We start from the raw sequence: 24,452 nt of genomic DNA, 5'->3' as shown, positions 1-24,452 counted from the left end.
GGGGTAATATTCAGAACATACAGAAACTAGTACCTCGTGGGCACTGACCAATCAGAAGGGATGTCGAGATAATCAGGACGGATTCTGGCTGTGAATAACCACTGGGGCCCTGCTGGCCGACACCAGTTGACTGGGGACCCCAGCACGTAAGGGCTGGACATGCCAGAGCTGGGACATTGGCTACTCCACCATGCTAAGACTAAAGAGCAAACGTCCCACCAAGGCTAAGTCAGGATGAGAGGAAATAAAGAGAGAGCAGTTTATTGATTCCAAAATCCATCTTCTTTCCATCATTCTATCTACTCCATGTTCTGTAAAGCCACCTTTCTCAAGGTTAAAATCTGGATTCGTTTCCTATCGTGGCTGTAACAAATTACTAAGATTTAGTGGCTGAAAACAACACAGACTTATTACCTTACAGTTCTGGAGGTCAGAAGTCCAAAATCAGTCTCAGTGAGCTAAAATCGAGGTGTCGGCAGGGCTGCGTTCCTTCCAGGGGAACATCTGTTTCCTTGCCTTTTTCCAGGTTCTAGAGGCTACGGCCTTCCTTGGCTCGCAACCCTGCATCACTGCAATCTCTGCTTTCATCATCACATCTGGGTCTCCAACCCTGACCCTCCACCTCCCTCTTATAAAGACCCTGTGATCACACCAAGCCCTGTCCAGGACAATCCAGGGGCATCTCCCTTCTCAGGAGCCTTGACTTAATCACACCTGCAAAGGGCCCTCTGCCGTGTAAGGTAACGTATTCACAGGTTCCAGGGATTAGGACACGCGTGTCTTTGAGAGGCCATTCTTCAGCCTACATCACCATCTAAGGCCCACATTTATGCGGATCACAACAGCAGACGCATTCCTAGAACCTCCTACGTGCCAAGCCCTCTGTAGACATTAGCTCAGTTGGTGCCACAACCACCGGATGAGGTAGGGTCTGTTATTATCCTGCTTTTACAGACAAGGAACCTGAAGCACAGGGGAGTTAAGAACCTCGCCCAAGGTCACGCAGCTAAGAAACAGCAAGGCCAGTGTCACACCCGGGTGGTCTGGCTCCAGAGTCCGCCGTCTTTACCACTCTGTTCTGTGCCTCTCATAGATGCACAGGTAACAAGCAGCCCACTTTATATAAGTGGCAAGAAACCAAAGTCACCATCCCCACCTCCCCCCGTCACCTGTCCTTATACTCCCACTGCCCTTGTTAAGGACCCTGTGCTCCTCTGGTCTCTTAGGTGGGAAAGCAGTTAAAAACTTTGGTCTTTCCTTTCTTCCTTTCCAAATCTAATTAGTGGCAAGGCCTGATACTTCTGCCCATCTCTGAAATGTTGTTCCAGTTACTCTTGCTATGAAACCAACCACCCAAAACTTAGTGGATTAAAACAGCAACAGTCATTTATTTTGCTCATGAATCTGCAGTCTGTGCGGAGATGGTTCTTCTCTCCTCCATGCGGCATCTGCTGGGTTTGTGTGGTTGGGGACAGGAGAGCTTGCTCTCTAGATGTCACACTCACATAGCTGGCAGGTTGTGCTGGCTGTCAGTTGTCAGCTCAGCCAGGGCTTTGGGCCAGGGGCCTCAGTTCCTGTGCACGTGGGCCCCTCCATGGGTTGTTGGGCTTCCTGACAGCATGGTGACTGGGTTCCAAGAGAACAAGGCGGGAAGTGCAAGGCTTTTTATGACCTAGCCTCAGAAGTCATATGGTGTCACTTCCCCCATATAGAATGGGTTGAGGCGCTCACAAAGGCCCTCCCACGTTCAAGGGCAGGAGACAGACACTCTTCCTCTTGATAGGGGAATGGCAAGGTTCTACAAGAGCATGTGGGATGTTAGATGTTGTGGCAGCCATCTTTGGAATAGTCAATCTGCCAGAATTATCTTTACTATAGCTCCCTGAATCCTCCTCACCCCACCCACACTTATCAATACATTATTCTCCAAGCCCCAATTTGGGTGTATGAGCTAACAGAAGATTTTGTCTAATATATAATTAATTTATTTTGATATTCTTACCAAAATATTAAATATGTAGCCACATATATTGCATGTATTGTCTTTATTTTAGAAATAAATCCAAGTATGCAAAGGTAAGTTTGTCCTGAAATCCAGGACATCAGATTAACAAATATTGGCACTTAACCAATGCCATGTAAAAATGCAGGCAATCAAAGAAATTTGTTCAAAATGAATAAACTTTGAATATCCTTTAGTAAAAGCAGCTCCTTATTTGATTCTCCATGATAAGGGATGGAGAAAATGTTAACTTTCCTAATCCCTTTTTTTCAATTAGGAATGAGAAAATAGAGGGATATATCCTTTTCCCACCCATTTAAAATCTAACCTTGTTTTCAAGGCCTTTAACCAGAGGACTGTCCATGACTAGATTAATTAGGTATTGAGAAGGGATCATTACATACTACACTAGATCACCACCCTCCACCTCCAATAGTGTGACTCTTATTGTCTGCATCACACAATGAACATCATTTATCTTGCCACTAGAGTTGCAGTCTTGTCTCCCAGGCTTCAATGTTAAGCCCCTGGAGGGACAGGAACTGGGTCTTGGGCTTTTGAAGCCCCTAGTAGATTACTGAGACCTGGTACTGGCTTAGTACATATTTCCTGGTTGATTTGATGAAGAGCTTTTTGAAAGAATGGTCATGCCTTCCTCTTTGTATCTCCAGTGAAGAGTCAGGTACTTGGCTACATGTGCTCGTTCAACAGATATTTATGGAGGATCCTAAGTGTTCAAGGATCTGTGGCTTGGTCTGACCTCAGTTTAGTAGAGGAAAGCAATTAAAATGTGGTAAATGCTAAGAACTAGAGGTTCCTGGTGTTATGGTGTAATTTGTAAAATAGGTGTAATTTGACCCAATCAAGGAGTTTGAGAAGGCACATAGCAGATCCTTAATAAATGGTGGTTGAATGAAGGAATGAATGAGTTGTTTTCCTTTAAACTTGGAAGTCTGTTCTTAACTCCAAACAGCCCGTATAAGAATCTGCTCAATGACACAAGCTCGAGAATCTGCTTGAAAAATATGTGTCTCATCTCCAGGTAGGCAGCACCTGGCACCAGAAGAACCAGGCAGTTTCTCCTATAACTGACTTGCTGCCTGGAATTTCCCCCTTAGTGATGCATTTTTTGGGGCTGAGACTTTGATCTCCAGAATTTGCTGATTAAATTGGCCCTATACATTAAACAGCTGTCATCGTTAACGCCGTAATAGGAAAAAGTTCATTAGGTAACATTCCAGTGTTGTTAGAAGGGAGCTACAGAGGGCAGGACCGTTCTAGGGAGGAAGGAAAAGACCTGGATATGATTCTGGGACAGCAAGGAGAATGGAGAAAGTAACACAGAAGAGGAAGGAGTAAATGTAGGGACAGGGCAGTGACAAGAAAGAATTTGATAGTTTTGCTCAGAGAAGGCATCATGGTGGGGGACATTTGCAAGACCTGGGTAGGAGATTTTCCAAAAAACATTGGATATTCTCTGGAGCCTGCAGAATGTTCTGCGTGATATCTGTTCACACCAATGCAGAGCTCGGCCCGCTACCCGCGCTGTGGAGCAGGACAGAATCACAGGACTGTTTCCTGGCGTGCGTCCGGCCCTGACTCCAGCGAGAGTGGCTCTGTCAACACAACTGATTAGTTGGGCATTTCACCAGATAAAGAGGGTTGGCAGGAGAGGTTATCAAAGAAAAGCAAAATAAACATTTTCTGGTGAAATCCCTGTTTTTAAAGGTATTTAGGTAAGAAATGGAATTCTTTCAACAGTTGGCACCCCAAAATATTAATGGGCTAAAAATACCAGGTTTGGGAATTGTGCATTACAAATACTCCCAGTGCAAAGAAATTAAAGCCATGATATCACACCACTGTGCAAAAAGGTGTAGATTTCCTATCTGACTAACTTTTAACCTTACATCTGTTAACCATGGTTAACCATGCTTTTCATGACGATTGATAGAACAAATAGTGGAGGGAAGGGAAAGAGAGAAGCTTATTTGTTATTACAAAAGAAAGAAATGTTCATTGTGGAAATTCTAGTAAGTCCAAATAGACAAAAAAGGAAAACATTGCAATTTTCTTTAATACTAACATGCATATTTTTTCTTTTCACCGAAATGGAGTCACAACAATAAACATTACTTTGTAACCTGCTTTTTTCTTAACAGAAAGTTGTGAATATCGTTTTAGGTCATTAAATAGTTTTCATCTCCTCAGTGTGAGTAGTCTATAGCCTACTGAATGGATTCAGCATATTTATTAGCCAGTCACTGATTGGATGTTTAGGTTGGTATTTAGTGTGTTATTTGCATGAACAGCGTTGCAGGGAATGTATTTGCATCTAAATCTTTGCCCACAGCCATGAGGATTTCCTTAGAATAAATTCCTAGGAGTGAAACTGTTGGGTCAATATTCAGCGTTTTAGTTGACCTGGATTATACCACAAGTTGAAACAAGTTTCAGGTTGAGTTTGCTACTTATTTTACCATGTTCCTTTTGAAGTTCCTTACATGGATAGAGGAGCTAATGATTTGGAGTGGAATCAGTCACATTTTCATGGTGTCCAGTTTAAAGTCTGGCCTATCTGTGAGTAATTTCAGATGATTAGCTTAAGGTACAAATCTTTGATTTTGGGTCTTATTGTTTCCTTGACTTTGGATTTTCTCAGTTTCTTGACCTTGGGTCTGGTTGCTTGGTTGGTTGGTTGGTTGGTTGGTTGGTTGGTTGGTTGGTGGACACAGTGACACACCCCAGGACCCTCCAGGAATAAAGGATTTGTCCCCCAGCTGCCCTTGGCAATTGCCCCCTTTGGGGATTACTTCAGCTGAGGAGAGCCACCACCCTAAGTCCCCTCCTTTCTCAAGGTAGCCCCTATCCCAGAGCTGACCAATGTGGGGGTATCAAGGCCCAGCACTTCTGCTCCACAGAGGGTCATCCCATCTCAGTGAAGCTTCCATTGGGACCACACTGTGGATCCACCCTCCCTCTCCCCAGTCCCAATTTCTCCTCTCCCCTCCCTTGCCCTCCCCGCCCCTTCCCTGGGCGTTGATCCCAGAAACACTCCCTAATAAACCTCCTGCACAAGAACCTCTGACTCAGATTCTGGAAGCAGCCAGTGACTGTTGAGTTTTTGTTGGCTGGTTGGTTGGGTCAGGGGGCAGGGGTGGGGGCTCGGCAGACCCCAGCGGTTGATCACTGTATGTGACACACAGTTTCACCCCTGCAGAGGCAGTAGTGCCACTGTGACCTCCCTCAGGATGGAAGAGCCCAGGGCGGCTCAGATTCACGGGGAGAGTTTCTTACAAGTATGAGGTCAGGCACCATCTTCCTAAGAGTTATCTCAACATAAGAAGAGTGATCAAACGGTATCCTAGATTTTTATAAGAGCAGTTTAAAAGGCTGTCTTCTCAAAAAGGTCTTTTAAAAGACTATGTTAAAGGGGCCGGCCTGGTGGCATCGCGGTTAGGTTCGTGCTCTCTGCTTCAGCAGCCCGGGGTTCGGATCCCAGGCGCGCACTGGCACACCGCTTGTCAAGCCATGCTGCGGCGGCGTCCCATATAAAGTAGAGGAAGGTGCGCACGGATGTTAGCCCAGGGCCAATCTTCCTCAGCCAAAAAGAGGAACATTGGCAACAGATGTTAGCTCAAGGCTGATCTTCCTCACACAAAAACAAAACTATGTTAAAAACCTCACCCTGAAAGTACCTGGATCTCGGTCTACTTTCAGATCATCTTTCTAACCCTGTCTTCTAATGCTAGTCACGACAAAGCCTTTCTGCCTCCATTTGTCATAAGCTAGGTCTGTAGAAATCTGTGAGTATTAAGGTTCTGATCCTCAGCCATGCTGTTCGCCTCCTGGTATGGCCCAATCATGTCTTACTAACCATTGCTAAAGAAACAAAGTGTGGTTTGTAAAAGTTTGGGCAGAATCTAGGTCATCCTCATAATAATGTCGCCACCGTTCACTTGGATTACAGTATAATTTTCAGGAGTGGGAGAGAACATTCTGCAAATGCCCAGGGAGTCGCCCATGGAAATGTGCTGTGCCAGAGAATGGGCCAGAAAAAAATAAAGGACTGCTGTGTAAGGAGTGAGGGCCACACTCTCTAAATGTGTTATTTGGAGTCAGTTATTTGACATAGAACATTTGGGGCCCCGGGGATGGATGGTAAGCTGCCATACATGTATTCCTACTTCTCACAGTGTCTGGCTCACAGCAGGTGACTAATCTATTTTTGATGACTTACTAAATTAAGCCAGAGGCCAAAAACTCAAAAGCTTTGGGGTCGAGAGCGATGGGGCCATTGACATTTGGAAAGCCCGGGTTTAGCCAAAGGTTCAGCCATAGCCACATGGGCCTGTGGGCCCCAACTTGCCACATCTTCCTTTTTTGTATCCTAAAGAAGCCACCGGGCCTGTCCCAATCATTCCCTTTTTTGATGGCAAGTGTTAATATCCAAGTGTGGTGGTATCTTGTTTGTTCTGTTTATAGTTTATTGTTTCTTTTTTTTTTTAAAGAGACATCTGTTTTTAAAGATTTTATTTATTTATTTTTTCCCCCTAAAGCCACAGTAGATAGTTGTATGTCATAGCTGCACATCCTTCTAGTTGCTGTATGTGGGACGCAGCCTCACCATGGCCAAAGAAGCGGTGCGTCGGCGCGCGCCCGGGATCCGAACCCGGGTCGCCAGCAGCGGAGCACACACACTTAACCGCTAAGCCACGGGGCTGGCCCTGTTTATAGTTTCTTAAGTATGTTTTGAATCATTGTGTTACTCGCCTGAAGATAACAGGATATCCTTCCTCAAGTGACTTATTGCTAGACTTTTAAATAATCGGCGAAGAAGGCAATGTAAGTGTAAAACGACAGTATATTGGTAACTTCTCAACCACAGACATGGGAACAGGGCCTGTGGGTAATGGAAAGAGTAAGAACACAACGCACTTTTCTCTTCTCCCACACTTGGCAAAAAACGATTTCTGAGCTGACTCCTGAGATTTAAAGCTGGGTGTGGATACAAACTCTGCATAGCAGAGTTGCTGAAAACTGTGTTTTATATCTGGTATTAAAGATTTACAGATTTCAGTTTTACGCCTATTATTCCCCCTTCCTCTCTTTTGATCTTCAGTGAAGCCAGTCACTCACTGGGTATCAACAGGGTGTTGGCCTCTCCCCAGCACTGTGCCAGTTCTCTGGGAGAACCTACTAGAATGAGATCCGGCCTCTGCCCTGTGGCGGCATGCGTCCTGGCCAGGCTTTAGTTGTGTCAGTTCTTCCGAGATGAGTCTGGAATATGGCAAGGAAAGGAATAAGGCTTTTCCACCAGCGTTAACACTAGAGCGTAGAACCCACACTTTGCGTGTAAAGGGATTTATTGATGGGAATGAACCAGTCTGGGGCTGGGAAAGCTGTTTCATGCTGGAATGAAAGATCACCACGTCCTGGTGACTGATGAACGGTGCAGTGGCAGCCAGTCCCTAGCCCACTCCTGCACAGCTGTTTCTCCCCAGGTTTTTGTCTGATTGTGCAGGCTTGTGTCCCCGCCTGAGAACCGCTTCAAAGCAGAATTTGAAATCAGTAATTTAAGCAAGGTAGGTCTGGAAGGGAATAGACTAAAGAGAGCAAATCAGGAATGATTAATGAGGGTGGCTTTGGCCCCCATCATCTCTGAATAAATGTTCCCTCCCTGAATCCTGCGGCCGCTGGTCTCCAAGTTATTAAGTGTAGTTTTGATTTGCCTGTGGCTGTTTCCCCATCTTAAGCATTGCAAGCAGCGCGTTTCCAAGAAGTTACAGAGGAGTGGTTAACCTTTATGTACTAAGGAAAGATTGAGGTAATAAGGAAACAAGTTAATGGGATTTTGAGTGCACATGGAATTTACCAAACAAGATGAAATCTTGTACAAACTGTGACCTCTCTCTTAAGGAATAAATTTGAACACGCTCTTCCCTATTTCTCCCAATCAATTGGCTATTTTATTTTATCTTATTTCTTTTCTTTCCTTTCTTTCTTTTTTTATGATGATTGCAATTTTTCTTTATTTCCACCATGATCTTTAACAGAGCATGATTGCCATTCTGCTAAAATACGCGTTTGTCATTTTCATTATTGCATCCATCGTTTTTGACACTGGCATCAATAAGCCACTTTTTTAATTTAAGTAATTGAAAGTTCTGTGTTATCTCAGAAATACAAATTATTTGTACGCTATCTTGTAATAATCCATGCAAAGTACTAATCAAACAATATTTCAGGCTTTTCTACTTTTTTCCAAGTGTCAGAAATGTGCCAGGCTGAAGTTTAGTATTAATACCATTTCTTCTGTGTTATCCTACAGATTCAGAAGATTAATGCTTATTAAACTTAAAGGTGATTTTCATTTAAGGTGGTTTTCTCATTTCAGATTTAGAATTATCAGGCTTCATCCTCTATCGTGAGAGAAACAGCACTTGCCTGTTTTCTCAAGGGGGTTCTGGTTAGAACCTTGAAGCCCTTCAGAAAAAAGGTTATCTGCTTTGTTTTACATTCTCTTTGAAACAGAAGCCCCTCTCTGTGGCCGAGCAGATTTTACCAGTAAAAAAAAGCAAATACTAAGAGCGATAAATTCCTGAGCCCAAATCTGGCCTCCCAGCCCATTCCCTGATTACCTCTAAAAGTGCACAAAACTGGAAATTCCTTTAGAGATCAAAAAGAAGAATAGTTTTCCTGTTCTCTTTCTTACACTTGATCGTTCTGAAGAATCCTAAAGAAAGTTGGGAATTTCATCACACTGCTGCTTGGACAAAGGGTCCCCAAATGTTTTTGATCATGAACCTCATTGGTAAAAGATTTTTCAGTACCTCCACCAGTAAAAGCATTTTATTTGTAAATTCTGTGCAATTTCTACTCTACACTGGGCACCTTATAAAACACACCCTAAAAATAAGGATTTAAAAAAGACAAGGGTGACATATATTCAGTTGAATATGGTCTTCCCACACGCAAAGGATTGTGGAGACTACTGCCGTAGACCCCTAAGAACTACAAGGCTCTGGTAATGTTGCGTGGGGCGGGGCCTCAGAGTCGGGGGTTGGTGGTGCAGTCCCATGCCCCGGCGCCCTGCAAGGCCCCGTATAGCAAGGGCAGAGAAAGGACACTGGAAATGTGATGGCGCTCGTTGAGCAAACATGCCTTTACCAACGCTATACCACCTCCTGTGACAAACAAGAATGGCATGGCCTTTGCTCAAACCAAAGACACAGGACGCCCTTCAGTCAGGAACACAGATGGCCATGGCTCTTTGATGCCTGGTGAATTCCAGCTCTACATCTGCCTCAGATGGGCCATCCCTAGTGCAGTCCCTGGACTTCACAAGCATTTATCCGCATCTCTGGGGAGCGCCCTCATGCAGCTCTCGCTGTAGTGGGGAGATTGCCAGGTAAGGAGTCATGCCTGGCACTCTATGGTGAGAGCCAGGGGATCTCCAGAGTTCAAGGATGGAGAGAACATTTAGTTGGGAGGGGCCCCTTCTGGACAAGTGGCATTCATGATGGGCTTTGAAGGATGAATAGGAGTTTGACAGGCAGTGAAGAGACAAGGGAGGAGCCAGCTGAGGGAACTGAGGAAAGTGGGTACAGCGGAGAGCATGTCTGGGAGACATGGGCTCCACAGCCGAGAAGGCCTCATGCCTCACTAGGCACCTTGCTTCCACCTTGCCCCTCCCTCTGTTCTGAACCCAGGCACTGGAGTGATTCTGTTATATGGAAGTCAGATCATGCCCCTCCTCTGCTCAGAACCCTCTGATGGCTCCCACCTCAGTCAGTGTACAAGCGAGAGTCCTTGCAGTGCCTAAAGGTCTCACATGGCCTCGTTTCCAACCACTTTCTCCATGTCCCTCCTCTGCAACCACCCTGAGCATCCTGCTGGGCCTTCAACATGCCAGGCTTCTCCTGCCTTGGGGCTCTGTGCATTCTGTTCCCTGGGCCTGGAAGGCTGTTCCCCAACACCCCATGGTTCACTCCCCCACCTCCTTCAGGTCTTGATGCATCCTCATGTCATCGCAGGATACCTTCCCTGGCTAGTCTTTCAACATCTCTTTTTCCCAACTTTTCTATCTCTGCTCTCTGCCTTATTCCCAGCCCTTGTCACTATCCAAACCTACTATATATTTCTCCCCATCAAGAATGTAAGCTCCACAAGGGCAGGAGTTTTGTCTCTTTTGTTCACTTTGAACCGCCAACATCTAGAACAGTGCTTGAGTGAAAGAATGAGTGGATGGATGGATACATGCGTGGATGGATGTGTGGATGGACAGCCAGATGAATACTAAGTGAAAGGCTTCATCTTCAACCTCGAGCGCAGTGAGAAGTCACTGAAATCTTATATTAGGAGAAGAATGTTTTATGTTGTGGGAATTACACACCATATTGGAGCAATAAGAAATAGGCCACAGTGAGGCCAGTTAGGAAGATCTTGTGGGTGCAAAGGACTGCCTGCAGTGGTGTGCTAGGGGTCCAAAGTGGAGGGTGGTACAGAGAGCCTACAGAACTCTCCATTGACCTGCGGGGCACAGGACATCCAAGGTGCCCCGGACGGTCCAGCGGAAGGACTGAAAACAGAGATGGGGAAATGAGCTACATACCAAAGGGCACTGCTGCTAGACAGGCAGAGTCCACGGAACAAGCGTGGAATCTGCAATCAAGAGACCACGGTGAGTCCTGGCTGTCCTAGACACAGGGTGCCCCTTGAACTTCAGTATCTTGTATGGGTGAAATGGGAAATAGAAACGCAACTAACATGCTTCAACCATGGATTGTGTCTCAGGCCCTGTGCCTACATCATATTGTTCAATCCTCACCACAATCCTGAATTTGATATTGACCCGTTTTACAAGTTGAGGACAAGAACTCCCCTCAGTTAGTAACACCTCTCAGACTGGGAACTGATTGAGATGCCTAAGGGGTGAGCCCCTGTGTTTTTCTTTTGTTTGGTAACTTAGGTTAGGGGAACAATGCTCCACATTAGAGAGGGAAGGGCTGCAAATATTCAATAACAGTAAAGCTATGCCATCATCCCAGAAACTGAAAACTCCACTAAAACATAAGTTTCATCAGATTCCAGATAAATGCTCTGAAACCTTTTACCCTTTTCCTTCCCGAGAGATCTTTTGCAAATTGCCTCATTCTTTGCTCTGCTTTTGTTTGCACATCAAAGTCAAAACTCAGTTTCCTTCCCTGGTCATTTTGTAGAATGTTCCACCCATGGCACATTCTTGGTGTAGTTGTAAACTCCTTGGGGTTTATAATGGACGTGCTGAGGTCATCCTAGCTATGTTTTAGGAATGTTGTAATGGGAATGATGGAATTCAGCATAAACCTCAATTTTTCCTCACTGAAAATAGAAACTTCTTAATGAAAATATGCTCTAACTGTTTGGAGCCAGAGAATGCAGGTTAAAGAGATTCATTTAAGAGATTTATGGTGTGAATGGAAGAAATGCCAAGCATCTAAAGCATTTCATTTCTTCTTTAACTTCTGGTTTCAGTCTTGCTATTTTAAGTGCAATTTTTAGTATGCTTTTCAAGAGTTCTAATGAGACATTAGGCACTGCGTTTGTCAAATCACTTACATCTGACCAGCAAACAAGAATCTAGAATGTACCTGTCTCTCAAACCACAAGGGATATACAAGTAAGAAAGTCAACTTTTTTTAATACTTGCTTTGGATCAACTTTTATTCTAGGTGGGGAAAATTGCTATTTACAAACCAAATTTTTGCATAGGATGTTTAGAAACCCAAGTTCACGGATAATAGACATGCAGTCAAAGAGCGGACATTCCTAGAGAGAACTGTCAGATTAGCAGGTGAAGGGAAATTGAGATGTTTAAAGCAGTGTTACCTCTGGATACAGGGACAGGTGTCTGTCCCCTTGGCCAGCCAGGGTGTTAGAGCACCACAAAGGAGCCACACTACTCAGAGTGACACACTGGAAACATGGATCTGCTCCACCCCTCTCACATAGCTGAGGGAGCCTGCGCCAGCAGACCCTAGGTGCCCTCTCTCCCGGTCCAGGGCGCTGGTATACTTTGTGACCCAGTGACTTGCCAGATAGGATCTGATCCAGCATCCCTACAGTTGGCTGCCATTTTGAGCCCCTTTCCCTGATCTAAAAACGGAAGCACTCAAGTTCGCTAAATTCAATTCAGAGGGAGCTTAAAACCAGTTCAAAGGCAGGCGCAGAATTACACATTTTGTTAGGCTTTGGGGGCAGCCTAGTGAAAGATCGATCATTTATCATTTATTTCTACGAGCAAAGATGGTTGAACAATCTTCAAATACCTCACCATTCTTTTTTTGTTTTCATCTGTATAATGAAACCAAAATTGTAAATTTGGGTGAGCTCAGTACTGTTGTCTCAGATGAACAGAAATGTTCCCGATTCACCTGCAGAAGTGAACTGGAGCTTCATGTCGTGATTTTTTTAAAAAGAAGGAAGAGAAGGAGAAGAAGACAGTGAAATTGGCCTCTTCTTTCTCCTCTGGTCACCTTTGAACTCCATTTGCCAAGGTGGACTCCAGGAGAAAGAGAAAAGGCGGCGTGAGGGGTTGGGGGTGAGGGAGGGAGTGCACCTCAGAGAAGTTCCCAGCCTCCCTGGAGGAGAGGAACGAAGTTCTGAGTCTCCTACCTCACTCTCCCCTTCCCCTTAGTCTCCCCCCCACCAACGCCTCCCATACAACCTCCACCGCCACCGGAGTCTGCACATGCCTCCAGGACCCGCCGCCGACTCTGCGCAGAAAACGCAGCACATCCAAGCCCACGTTCCCCATCACCAAGCACCATCCCTGTGGTGATTGATGTACATCGAACTATTCACAGCGTTCCAAACCTCTTTAGAATATATGCATTTAGATCTTTTCAGGTTGGGAGTTATGGGTAATTTGGGAAAGCAAACACCATAACTGGTTTCTTACATAACTCTACAGTTGGCAGCAAGGCACCGTGCATTGAAATTAAGCAGTGCTCATTCATCCACGAAGACTCTGCTTTTCCTTTTTTGGAGGGATCAGTGCTCTGGTTGGTTTTTTTCCCCATTGCTTATATTCTTTTTATTATCGGCTGAGTTTAATGATTCTTTGAAGTTAATTTTTAAATGTGAATGGCAGGGTTCCATTTAACTTTTAGAAACTTAAGAAGTGTATCTGTGTGTCTCTAGACTCGAGAATGCTTTTATAAATGACATGAGTACTTGTAGGTGATAACGAAATTGGGGAGATTGGAAGGCCTCGGACCCAGACTGCCATAGGGATCTAAACTGGTAAAGTGCTTAGAAGTTCAAAGAGTTGCAGCCTTTTGAAGGAACTGGCATCCTGCCATTCAAGTATGCTTCTCTAGACCAGACAGCTTACCTGAAGAAAGACAGCTGAATTAACTTTTCAATTGTAGTGTACATTCTTTCCATTTCTTCTTTCTTTCTTATTTAAAAAAAAAAAAAATCAGTCTGTGAGTCTCAAAGCAGAGTGACCTCTTAATGTTTCTTTTCTCAGCTTCAGAGACTAGAATCTCTAAACGGTTTTTGTATCTTTTTCTGACTTCCGTAGCTGTTAGAAAATGATCAAAGTGTTGCATATTCCTAGTTCTCAAATTACAATAATAAAGTTTTCCAGTGAAAATTCTAGGATGGCCTGAGGATCTCCTCCCATGTTTTCACTGTGGAATACAAGTGAGAATTAGGACCTTCATCCAATAAAGTTCAATTGGGAAAAAAGAAAATCATATTTCACAATGAATTCCACTTTTTTCTTTAGAAACAGAGTTCACTGACCAAGACAGATTTCAAAATGTTCTCTCTAGTACCCCGATATGAAACTTTGATGGAGGCTTTCAAGAAATTACAGGGATCAAAGCACTTACCAAGACTTTGGTTTCCAGGTTTCCCAAAGCCTTGAAACTTCCCTGGAGGCTAATTACTGTTTACTGCTGTAGACCTTCCTCCTTTTTCTTCTGTAACATTTTCCATCTTAAGACGCTTGTCCCATTCAGCTGAGCAGCGTGGTGTCTGAGTGGCTGAATGGAATTACTACCAGTGGAAACTATGCTGCAAGAGGGGTCGATAGAGCAGCTGCAGAGCAAACCTCGGCTGTTTTTTCCATCCTCCTCGAGCAAAGTTAATTAGCATAGGGAAAATGACTAAGGTGCTGACGTCACCTCTTTCCAGTAGAAACTTACACTCTGTCCCTGTCTGCCTGCAAGCATGCAGGACTTGAGTCAGGAATTTGCTGTCCAAACAGGATGCCCTGGAAGCTGCGCTTTTGTTCCCAGGGGGCTGGACCTCGGCGCTTTATAAGCGCTGGCTCCAGAAAGAACCTACAGCCTCTCGCAAAGGAACCTCACTTGGAGCTTGACTGCGAGCGTCTCTAGCGCTTTCACTGCAAGAAAGCAAGATGCATTTTAGAAACTTTAACTACAGTTTTAGCTCCCTGATTGCCTGTGTGGCAAACAGTGATATCTTCAGCGAAAGTGAAACCAGGGTAAGGCTTCTAATATAATGGGATTTCTGCGAGTTTTCAAAGCATTACGTTAATGGGGACTATTAACTGCAATATTTGGGGGGGTCTGTGGCTCTCTTGTGGGTTTGGGGGTGTTGAAATAAATCCAAAATACTTTGAGCCTTAGAAATCAAAAAGTGTCGCCTGAGGAATTAAGTAGGAAGGAATTTTTAAAGCTCTCAATATTTGAAAACTAGGAAGGCAGAGTTTTGGCATCGTGTGTTTTTCATGCTGTGTAGCTTTGTAAGTAAATTTTTTGGAGGGAAGTCTTTTCTGACAGTGAATAGAAAGTTTCACTTTGCCATCTAGAGTTCAGAATATTTGATTTTATCTTAGGAAATAAATATTGTAAAGATATTTATATGTTCGCAGTAATTACAAGGGTCTGTCCTCAAGTTTCCAGATTTCTCTAACTACAGAAAAGGCAGCCATAGCAAATAATAAAACTGGGTAAATAACTTAAGTGTGGGGTGAGTGTACCTCCTGGGAAACAGCTCTCATTGATGGTAATTAATATAATTAGTAATTTTAATTACTGTGCTTGCTTCTTCATTTGATTAAAATGTAACATTTTCATCCGTAGCTACCCAGCTATCTAATTGATCTTTAACAATATTGGATATGAATGAATTCTGTATGTTCTGTTTGGGGGGTGGTATTCGCATTATATGCTTTATACCCAAAGCCATATTGGGACATCTGAAGGTTTCTTTTTTTTTTTTTTTCTTTAATTCAGTTTAACTCCATAATTGTGTACTGTGGTTTCAGCTGGGACTACAGTTTTTGAACTAAGTATTAGAGCACTTTCTATGTAGTAAAGTACTACCAGGTAGTAAAAGTACTACCAGGTTTGTGTATTTAATATTAGCCTTATGTGAGTAAAATTGCTATTTTATTTATTTAAGTAAGTAGGGATTCCATCCAACAACTATAATAACTAGATATCAGTTATTAGAACAAATTAGATTATTTTATAAGAGAATAGTATAATAGTATGATGGACTTAACAGATAATGTGGGTTCTCTTGTGTTCTTGTCCTAAGCCTTGACTTGTATTCTAAAAATATTCATCAAAGTCATCTCACCTAAATTATGAATCATAACTTCAGAACTACACAGTTGGTGACAGTGCCCATCGATGAGGTCATGCGAAATTCCAAATTTACAGACACCCTTATGCCAGAAACTTGCCCATGCTCAAAGAGGTGGAGAAAAAAAGTCCCAGGCGGCCAGATGAAATCCCACGGGAAGCATCTGCTCTGCTTTCTTTCTCGTTTTTTGCCTCTGTAAAGCCCCTCATGGGAAAGTCACAGAAATGTCCATAAACTAAAGAAAAGCCAGGGAATTCACAGAGAGAAAGTTTGGGGGTTGTTCCCACTCCCCCCTAACAACCTGCCTGTTGGAGACCTGCTGGCAACCCTGCCATGTGGAGCAGGCACCTACAGGGAGGCCCATTCCCTCCTCCTCTTTCTAGCACTGAATATTCTTGAAGATGTTCTCCTCTCTTGCTCAGAGTCCTCTCTCCCCTCTGCAGAAATACTGTGCTTTCCATAGGTTTCCACAGTACTTGGGCCCCGCCTCCTCTTCTGCATCAGTTGCCTGTGTAAAGGGCATCCACGTGCTCAGCCACCCCCTTCTGCCTTTCACAGGGGTTCCCAACCTGTCCTCAGTGTTTAGTCTGGAATAAAAGACTCATAAAACACAGTGACTAAAAGTCCGTGCAATCTTCCCCACAGTTTCGACTGTCCATCAACTCCCTCTCTGGTTGGAATCCTGAAGGATTGCAGTGGCCTCCCAGCTCCCCCCATGGACACCTCCACCCCAGGACCCAGCCCAGGAGGCCTCCCCCTAGAGCTTTCCGAGGAGGCTAATGAGCTCTTTCCTGAATCTAAGCTTGTAATCATTGAACTTGGGCATTTCAATTCTAAGAGCTCCTGCTGTTTGAGAATTTTCACTAGCCCTGATAACACTAGAGCTAGATATGTGTATATATAATTAACACTAGCATGCAGAAATGGGTCCATTGGCAGTACATTCATTTTTTAAACCAGTATTATTTTAGAGAGTTAAAAAGTAACAGATTGAGGGGGAAAACGGTAGTAGGAATTTTTTTTTAAACTGCTTCCTTTACATTAAGAAATGCAAGGCTTGTTATTAACTTCATTATTTTCCAATTCAATAAAAATGGTTTTTTCAAATTAGCTCCAGTGCTTTTAAGCCCTACAGAAGTCTTTGATGTACACAGCAATGCCGCAAGCTGAGAGGTGGGGTTGGAGTTCACCAGGCTGCGGAAGGTTGTGGGACACAGAAAGTGTTAGGCCAGAGGGGTGGCAAATTACCAAACCGGTCCTCCTTGGAAAATGCTCATTCTACTTTAAAAAGAATGTTTCTGTGACTATAACAAGTGGTTAAGAATTAGTAATTGTTCTGCTGATTAAATGAAGTTAGTAAATCGTATACATTCTTACTTTCATATAAAATCACCTGTACCCGAATTAAAAGGGCAGAATCTCCTCAGAGGGGGAAGTTCATCTCTCTGTCTTCTCTGAGAAAGAAGTTAGGAGTTCTTGAAATGGTTAATAATTCCATTCCTCAATAAGAAATGTAATGAAGTCTTCTAGTCAGGGACCATATGCAGGTAAATTTTAACTCCTCTCGTTTTTATTTTTCAGGCCAAATTTGAATCCCTCTTTAGGACATATGATAAGGATATCACCTTTCAGTATTTTAAGAGCTTCAAACGAGTCAGAATAAACTTCAGCAACCCCCTATCTGCAGCAGATGCCAGACTCCAGCTACATAAGACGGAATTTCTCGGAAAGGAAATGAAATTATATTTTGCTCAGGTGAGTCGAGTTCATCCATCTGCTTGCCTCTCTCTTCTCTCTCTCACCCTTATTAAAAGTAGCTTATACATCAATTACATATCCATTGATTTAAAACTCCAAGATTTCATCTTGAGAGAGGCAAAGTTCATACTCCAAATTTGCAATGTCTTACTGCTTTTAGGAAAACATCAGGGTGTATTTGAAAGCGACCTCAGAAATGGCTCCTGACCTTGGGTTGAGTGATGATGGCAGAAAGAATAAGGTTGTAGAGGGCAGTGTTGTGGGCACGGCTACTCTAGAACCCTAAGATTCGTGCAGCAAGTTTTCATGCATTTGCTCAAGGATCAGGGCTGAGGACTCGTTCCAGACCGAGAGCAGACCAGACTGGCTCCCCGCAGGTCCTCAGCCTTCTCGAGGTGGAGAACTTGTAGTCTGCAAGCCGTGGATGTGCATCAGCGCAGGGCTGCCAGGCCCGCTTCAAAGGAAGAAAATGAGTTACCCAGACAGGTGGCCAGCGCTAAGAGGAGTCCTGGCCCCAGGGCACTCAAGGGGGCTGTGAGTGGGCTTGCTTTTCCTGATGCTCGCCACCCTTCCAGCTCTCCCCCTGGGGACCTTCCATGATAGGTGCCCACCTTTCAGGCAGCTCACAAAGTTCCATTTGACGATGTAACGGGGGTCTAACAGGTTTACAGGGGGAGGAGGACGGAGCTTCTCTCGGGTGCTGCTCCCTGGTTAAATCGAGCCCCCATCCGCCGTGGGGGCTCTCAGTTCGCACCAGTTTGGGAGCAGACCCGGTAGAGAGGCTCCAGCGGAAGGCGGCCAACTTGCCCACTCGTCAAGTGTCTGTTAGAGCTGGGATGCCCTGCCCCCTGGTGGTGGTTGGGAGGCACAGCTTTGACCTTCGATGGTTGGTTGAGTCCACTTCTCTCTGCATTTGGTGGAGTTCCACGTAAAGAATTACTTAGTCCCTCCACGACTTCTTCTGATTAGTAAAGTAAATGTATGTTCATCGTGAAAATCGGGGGCAGGAAATATTAAAACACAAAGAAAATTCTAACCGGTGAGATGTTGATGTCCTGTCTTTCTGGACAGCCCTCTTGATCACTGACATAATTTTTAAGCCCAAACTAGGATCATAGGTTATTGTTCCTTATTATTATTTTTTTAAATCTCCTGGAAGGTGGATTTTTTTTCCTTCCACACTTTTGGCATCCAATTCGGAGCCCCAGAGGGAGGGAAGTGTGGGGCTACCACTGGGAGGGGAGGCCTGAGCATGTCAGGGGCAGGAGTCCTGGGTCCCATCCCTGCTTTGCCCCTCTGAAAAACTGTATAATCCTAGAGATGTTGCTTAGCCTGTTGGAGCTTCAGTTACACCTTTATGATATGAGGAGCTGGAAGAAATGGGTTCTGAGATCCCTCTGACCTGGATGATAGTGGCTGTATTTTTTCCATTTAGAGTAAAACCATCTCTGTTGGTTTTCCGTCAGTCTAGGTTAAGTGTAATTACTTGCAGTCCCTGTGCCTGTGAGTCCCAGTCCTGGGAGGAGCTTCTAATCATGTTTGCAACCAACCCAGAGTTCTTCCTTTCCCCTCCCCTCAAAGACCAAGATCCCATTCATCCCCGAACGGCCCTCATTCTGCTGCCCAGACATGGCTCGTCTTTTCCCCCTGTCTTCAATACGCGGTCATTAAGTGCTGTTGCACTGCTTCAGTTCTTCCCTCTGGAAACGTCCACCTGTATTTATTTCTCTTCTCAGACTTTACACATAGGAAGTTCACACCTGGCTCCACCAAATCCAGACAAGCAGTTTCTGATCTCTCCTCCTGCCTCTCCGCCGGTGGGTTGGAAACAAGTGGAAGACGCTACTCCCGTCATAAATTATGATCTATTATATGCTATCTCCAAGCTAGGGCCAGGTAAGCGGAGCTCTCAGGTGGGAGCGGGGCAAGGGGACAGGGAGAGATGGTGCTAAAGGTCTCAAGACACAGAGGCTCACCTGCAGCAAGGAGCTGCGGCCCCATTGCTTTTTCAGCTCTCATGGGATGTGTTGTGAATTGTTGCTATTTGCATTGTTCTGCACCACCGTAACTCATGCTGGGAGCCTGTGTGCCTGCCTCAGGCCTCATTCCTTGGGATGGTATACAAGAGGGACTGTAGCTGGCTATGGGGGACCATGCACCATGACCCTCCCACACGCCATCACATGAATCCATCCCTCATGCACTGAGCACAGCCCCCCATGGGGGTGGCTCAAAACCAGGCCCCACGTCCTATCGCTCCAAGTGGGGATGAACAGGTGGCTTTGGAAAGGGAAAACAGACCCCTCCTTTTAGAAATTTCGTTTTTGGTCAAGGTAATTTTGTTCATTGATCTGATTCTCACCTGCCCATTTGAATTTGAGGAAATGGAGAACAGAACTGTAGATCGTAGTGAAGAAAGAGACCCACTCCTGCATGCCCCCTTCTGGCCCCATAGGGGCGCTCCCCTGCTGAGCTTGCCAGGGAAAGAAGAGGGTCCAGACTCCTGAAGGGACGAAGGTGTGAGCATTCCGGGAGACAATTTCTCTGGCCTCAGGCTCCTCATCCGTAAAATGGGTATAACCCCATGGAGTTGTGATCGGTAGATGAGACCATTGTGGAAAAAGCCCTTCAAATAGTGCCTGGCCCATAGGCAGCACTCAATACATGCTTTTTGGAAACAATAAAATGTTGGTGGCTCCTGTCCTCTCTGATAAGGTTTGGGTGAGTAGGCAGGTGCGAGGGGGATCTTGGGGTACAGAAGTTTGAGCCCCACTCCTGCCCTATCTGTGGAGCAAATGCAGTAAGTGCTGAGACCATCAGCTTTCTCCTTGACCCGCAATCTGATGTTCCTTTGGGTTGAGGGTTTTATTTTCTCAGACCATCAGCAGTTTCATGTTGAAAAGGTTACTACATTTATGAAAACATCGCCCAGACGGAAATCCCCTGTGTCGTAGAAAGCAAGAACCACGTGACTTCCTGCTAACCATGGCGTGAAGGTCAAGATGGAAATGGCCGGTTTGAGGAAGCCTGTGCCCCTCTGGCAGCTCCTGGCTGAGGGGCATTAGCAAAGCTGAGGGTTGGAACCTGCTGGGATGTTAGAGGAGGGAGGAAACGAAATCTTCACCTGCGGAGACGTGTCAAACTGCTCCAGGGGCAGGAAGTACTGCTAAAGAAAATTCCCCACACTCCAGAATCTACCACTCCTTACAGAAGGCTTATTTGAGAAGGCTGTTTTAGAACAGAGGCGTAATAAGATCAGTTTGCCCCTTAGTTTACTTAACAATGAGCTTGAATAATATTTCGTATTTCGGCTGTGCTTCGCAGCCAAGATTGCAAAGATTTTGCAGATACGGTCCTAGGTGGAGTTTTCTGGCTTGTGACTGACTGGTGGGTAGATGAGGATTTGTAGAGAGCATCCTGACCAAGGTGATCTGTCTGACTCTCCACCTTAGTTCTCTCCCTGAGAGAGCTAAGGTTCCTTCACCTCTCCAAAGGCAATTGCAGGAACATTCTAGTCTCCTGTGTGGGATAGAAAAAAGGCAACCAGCTTTTTTTATGGGTAGAAGCGCCTTCTCTGTTCAGAGGAGTCACCAAAGCAGCATGAGGCAGGAAAACATAGTTAGCTGCTCCTTCCAGCCTAGAATCAGGCAAGAAGAGAACCTGGAGGAAAACTCACCCCAGTCCTGCCCCCCACAACTGGGAGGTAGAGCAAACTGAAGCAAACCACCTCCCCCTCCCCCACCCCTTTCTGAAATCCCTAGCATTTCTACCACTCCCAGCTTTCCGCCAGTAACCATTCATGCTCTATTTTTAAGCATAATAAAGCTGGGTGACACTTGTGGGGAATGTGTACCATGGGCCAGGTACAAATGCTTTGCCTGCATTCGCACGTGTAATCAGCTCCCTGAGGTCAATGCCTTTATTATCCCATTTTACAGAGGAGGAAACTGAGGGGCACAGGGAGGCGAAGGAACATGCCCATGAGCACCGGGTACTAAGTGGTGGGGTCACAGCCTGAGTGTTGGCCACTGTGCTGCACTGCCTCCTTCAGCTCCCAGGATGCAGACTCTTCTGTCACCAGACTGGCGCCATAGAGCTCTGCCAGGGCTTTGCAGTTACAGAAAGCTCCCCAGGCCCTTGCTGGACCAGAGTGGCCTGAACTTGAATGAACTGGTAACACTCAGGCTGACCTAGAACAGCAGGACACTCTTGGTTCCAGGGGGTTGATAGTTGTCGTATGAAAAAGGATCCTGTAGTCAAAAATGTTTTCGGAGCCCCTGGTTCAACCAGCCACACTTGTGTCTTCGTGCAGGCCCTCCTTGTGCCTCCCGTCCCCCAGGGTGATCTGTGGACCTCAGCGGGAGCCTCCAGAGAGAGGCTCACCATGTCCTCTCCTAACACGTTTATTTGTGTAGCGTCTTTTCCTGAACAGATACTCCTCACACTGCCCTGGGGGAGTCCACTGGGTGTTTTAGGAGACCTGCTGGACATGTTAAGTGTAATTGGAAAATACATTCCTTCCATACCTTTCGTATGCCTAGATTGAGAGTGTTTGATTGAAAGCAGAGTAATATACAATGGTGATACTGTATCTTACAGTCATGCCTCATTTAATGACGGGGATACACTCTGAGAAATGCATTATTAGGTGATTTTGTCATTGTGTGAACATCATAGCGTGTACTTAGACAAACCTAGATGGGATAGCCTACTACACACCTAGGCTGTATGGTACTAATCTTACGGGACCACTGTCATATATGTGGTCTGAAATGTCATTGAAATGTCATGACATTGACAGAAATGTCATTATGTGGTGCATGACTGTGTGTGCATGTGTGTGTGCATATGTATATATATATTTTTTCCCCTGAATGAGCCACCAAAGAAACACCAATCCAGAGCATAGTGGCCATGTCCCTCAGTCCCCACTGAATGTCCACAGAAGCTTGGCCGACCACACCCCTACCAGCTTTTCCAGTTACTCTTACCCATTGGCTCTCAATGACTTGCCTGAGTTACCCTGCAATTGTTTTCTTTCCCCAGGGGAAAAGTATGAATTGCACGCAGCCACCGACACCACTCCCAGCGTGGTGGTCCATGTATGTGAGAGCGACCAGGAGAACGAGGAAGAAGATGAGATGGAAAGAATGAAGAGACCCAAACCAAAAATTATCCAGACCCGGAGGCCAGAATACACGCCTATCCACTTAAGCTGAGCTGGCACCGGGACGAAGAAGTAATCCAAGTCATACTCACGGGGAGGAATCTTTTACTGTGGAAGTGGCCGGTCACAACTTTGGAGGTGGCAGCCGTGATCGCTGTGGCAGAAATTCCAGTTCATGTTGCTCAAGAGAGAATCAAGGCTTTGTCTCCTGGTTCTAATGCTGCGCATCCGTCAATGTTCACGGCTCCCGGGAATGTCCTGGGCCAATCACTGAGTCTGGGGTGATCGCACAAGGACATTTGGGAATGTCTCGAGAAAACTGATAACAGTAGTGTTTTGTACTTGTTCTTTTCTAGTAGGTTCTGTTTTTGCCAAGGGCAGGGTGATCAATGGGTCCGGGGAGAGCCTTCTGTTTCTAACCAGCCCACGGGTTAGACTCTCTCTACTGGTAGGAAAAGGCACTGCGTGAAGCGACGAAGTGTCTGGTGCAGAAAGGTTGTGAAAACAACAACACAATGTGGGAATTGTGGTGTTTCCTTTTTTTCCCTCATGTTCTAATGTTTGTGCATGTATATAACTGATTTTCACAACTAACCTTTGTTCGTGTATAGAGTTCCGCCATTGTTTTACATCTTTTGGGAAGCTAGGAAAGCATTTGAAAAAGCTATCACCTTTCCAGATTGATGACTCTCTTTGCAACAGCACTCACACGTGGAATTCTACCTGGAATACACTCAGTCAGCATCCTGTCTGATGCAACCTACAACCAGTGCTTTGGCAAAAGAAGTCAATCTGAAATTCCTCCGTAGAGTTTCGCTTGTAAAATTCAGAGAACCACAGTTTCACTGCCAACTTTTCGTGGGTGAGACATTTTAGTTTAGATGTTTTGGGTAGGACGTCGGTTTCATTGATTTCTTTCACGTGGTGGTTAAATCCATGACTCATAGCCAAAAACCTTTTAGGAGGATCTGTCGGTTGAGATAGTTGAATTTTCACCCCACTAAAAACATCAAGATAAACTTGTAAATAAAGCCAATAGCATATATTCATACCTGTTGTGCACTTGGGTGAAGAGTATGGCAGTGGAAAAATAGTGTAAGATGTATTAACCCACCTGTGAATTGTACGTCGTAGAAATGTTTGGCAGGACTTGAATTCAAAGCATGTGAAGTGGATAGTCGATTGTGGTGACATGAGAGAGATGCAGTGCCTTTCCCCATTAATTCCTGATGGAATTGTTACACTAGGTTAACGTTTGTAATTTTTTTCTAGTTGTAACGTGTATGTCTGGTAAATAGGTATCATATTTTGGCCTTACGATATCATAACAGAATTTGTCCTTTTGAAATACCTAATGCTGGATAACAGTGCATGCTTTGGAAATTTGGAAGATGGTGTCCTTTAAGAAGCAAATACATTGGTGGTTCATATCAAGAAATTGACTGAACGTTCTCAAAACCCTGTTTACAGAACTTGGCGGGTGGGGTAGGGCAGGTGAGGGAAAGACCATTGCATAGCTGGTCAAGTGTTCCTAGTGAAGTGCTTTTAAACTGGAGAGGCTAACCTCAAAATATTTTTTTTAACTGCATTCTGTTATAATAAATCAACACAATATGCTCTTTATGGAAAAGTTATCTGTTTGTCCTTTTATTTCTGATGATCCATCTGTGAGCCCTTTGAATTCTGCAGTCTCAGAAGGACACACTCCTTCCTCAGTTTGAGTTTAGAAACTCTTAACTCTTTGCTATGGTTCACGGAGGATCAACCGCACTAATGTACATCACTTCATAAAGGGGAAAATGCGTGAAATTGGAAGTTTGAGCACTTCCCTTGTCGAGGCGGATGATACTATGGTGAAAACCAGCAACTCCACTAAACAACGGTGTTTATGATTGTTAACTTGAGGAATTCTCTTCC

At 44.9% G+C, this 24,452-nt stretch overlaps 1 protein-coding gene across 2 annotated transcripts in view; it reads left to right on the top strand.

Moving 5' to 3' along the window:
• The window catches only part of RCAN1 (regulator of calcineurin 1), a 94,030-nt gene extending 69,867 nt beyond the window's left edge, over window positions 1–24,163 (top strand). The window contains exons 1-4 of one of the 2 annotated variants that reach the window (XM_058523057.1): window positions 14,252–14,501; window positions 17,192–17,365; window positions 19,105–19,264; window positions 22,415–24,163. In XM_058523057.1, the coding sequence (XP_058379040.1) occupies window positions 14,415–14,501; window positions 17,192–17,365; window positions 19,105–19,264; window positions 22,415–22,587 (594 nt within the window). In that variant the 5' untranslated portion in view covers window positions 14,252–14,414 and the 3' untranslated portion in view covers window positions 22,588–24,163. Of the gene's footprint in view, window positions 1–14,251; window positions 14,502–17,191; window positions 17,366–19,104; window positions 19,265–22,414 lie in introns of those variants that run through there. The other variant, XM_058523056.1, reaches the window with a different exon arrangement.
• Window positions 24,164–24,452: the final 289 nt, after the last annotated feature.

This window comes from Diceros bicornis, chromosome 27 (genome assembly GCF_020826845.1).
Source record: "Diceros bicornis minor isolate mBicDic1 chromosome 27, mDicBic1.mat.cur, whole genome shotgun sequence".
NCBI lineage: Eukaryota > Metazoa > Chordata > Mammalia > Perissodactyla > Rhinocerotidae > Diceros > Diceros bicornis.
The sequence above is the reverse complement of the archived record's forward strand: the minus strand, read 5'-3'. Positions and strand labels throughout refer to the sequence as shown.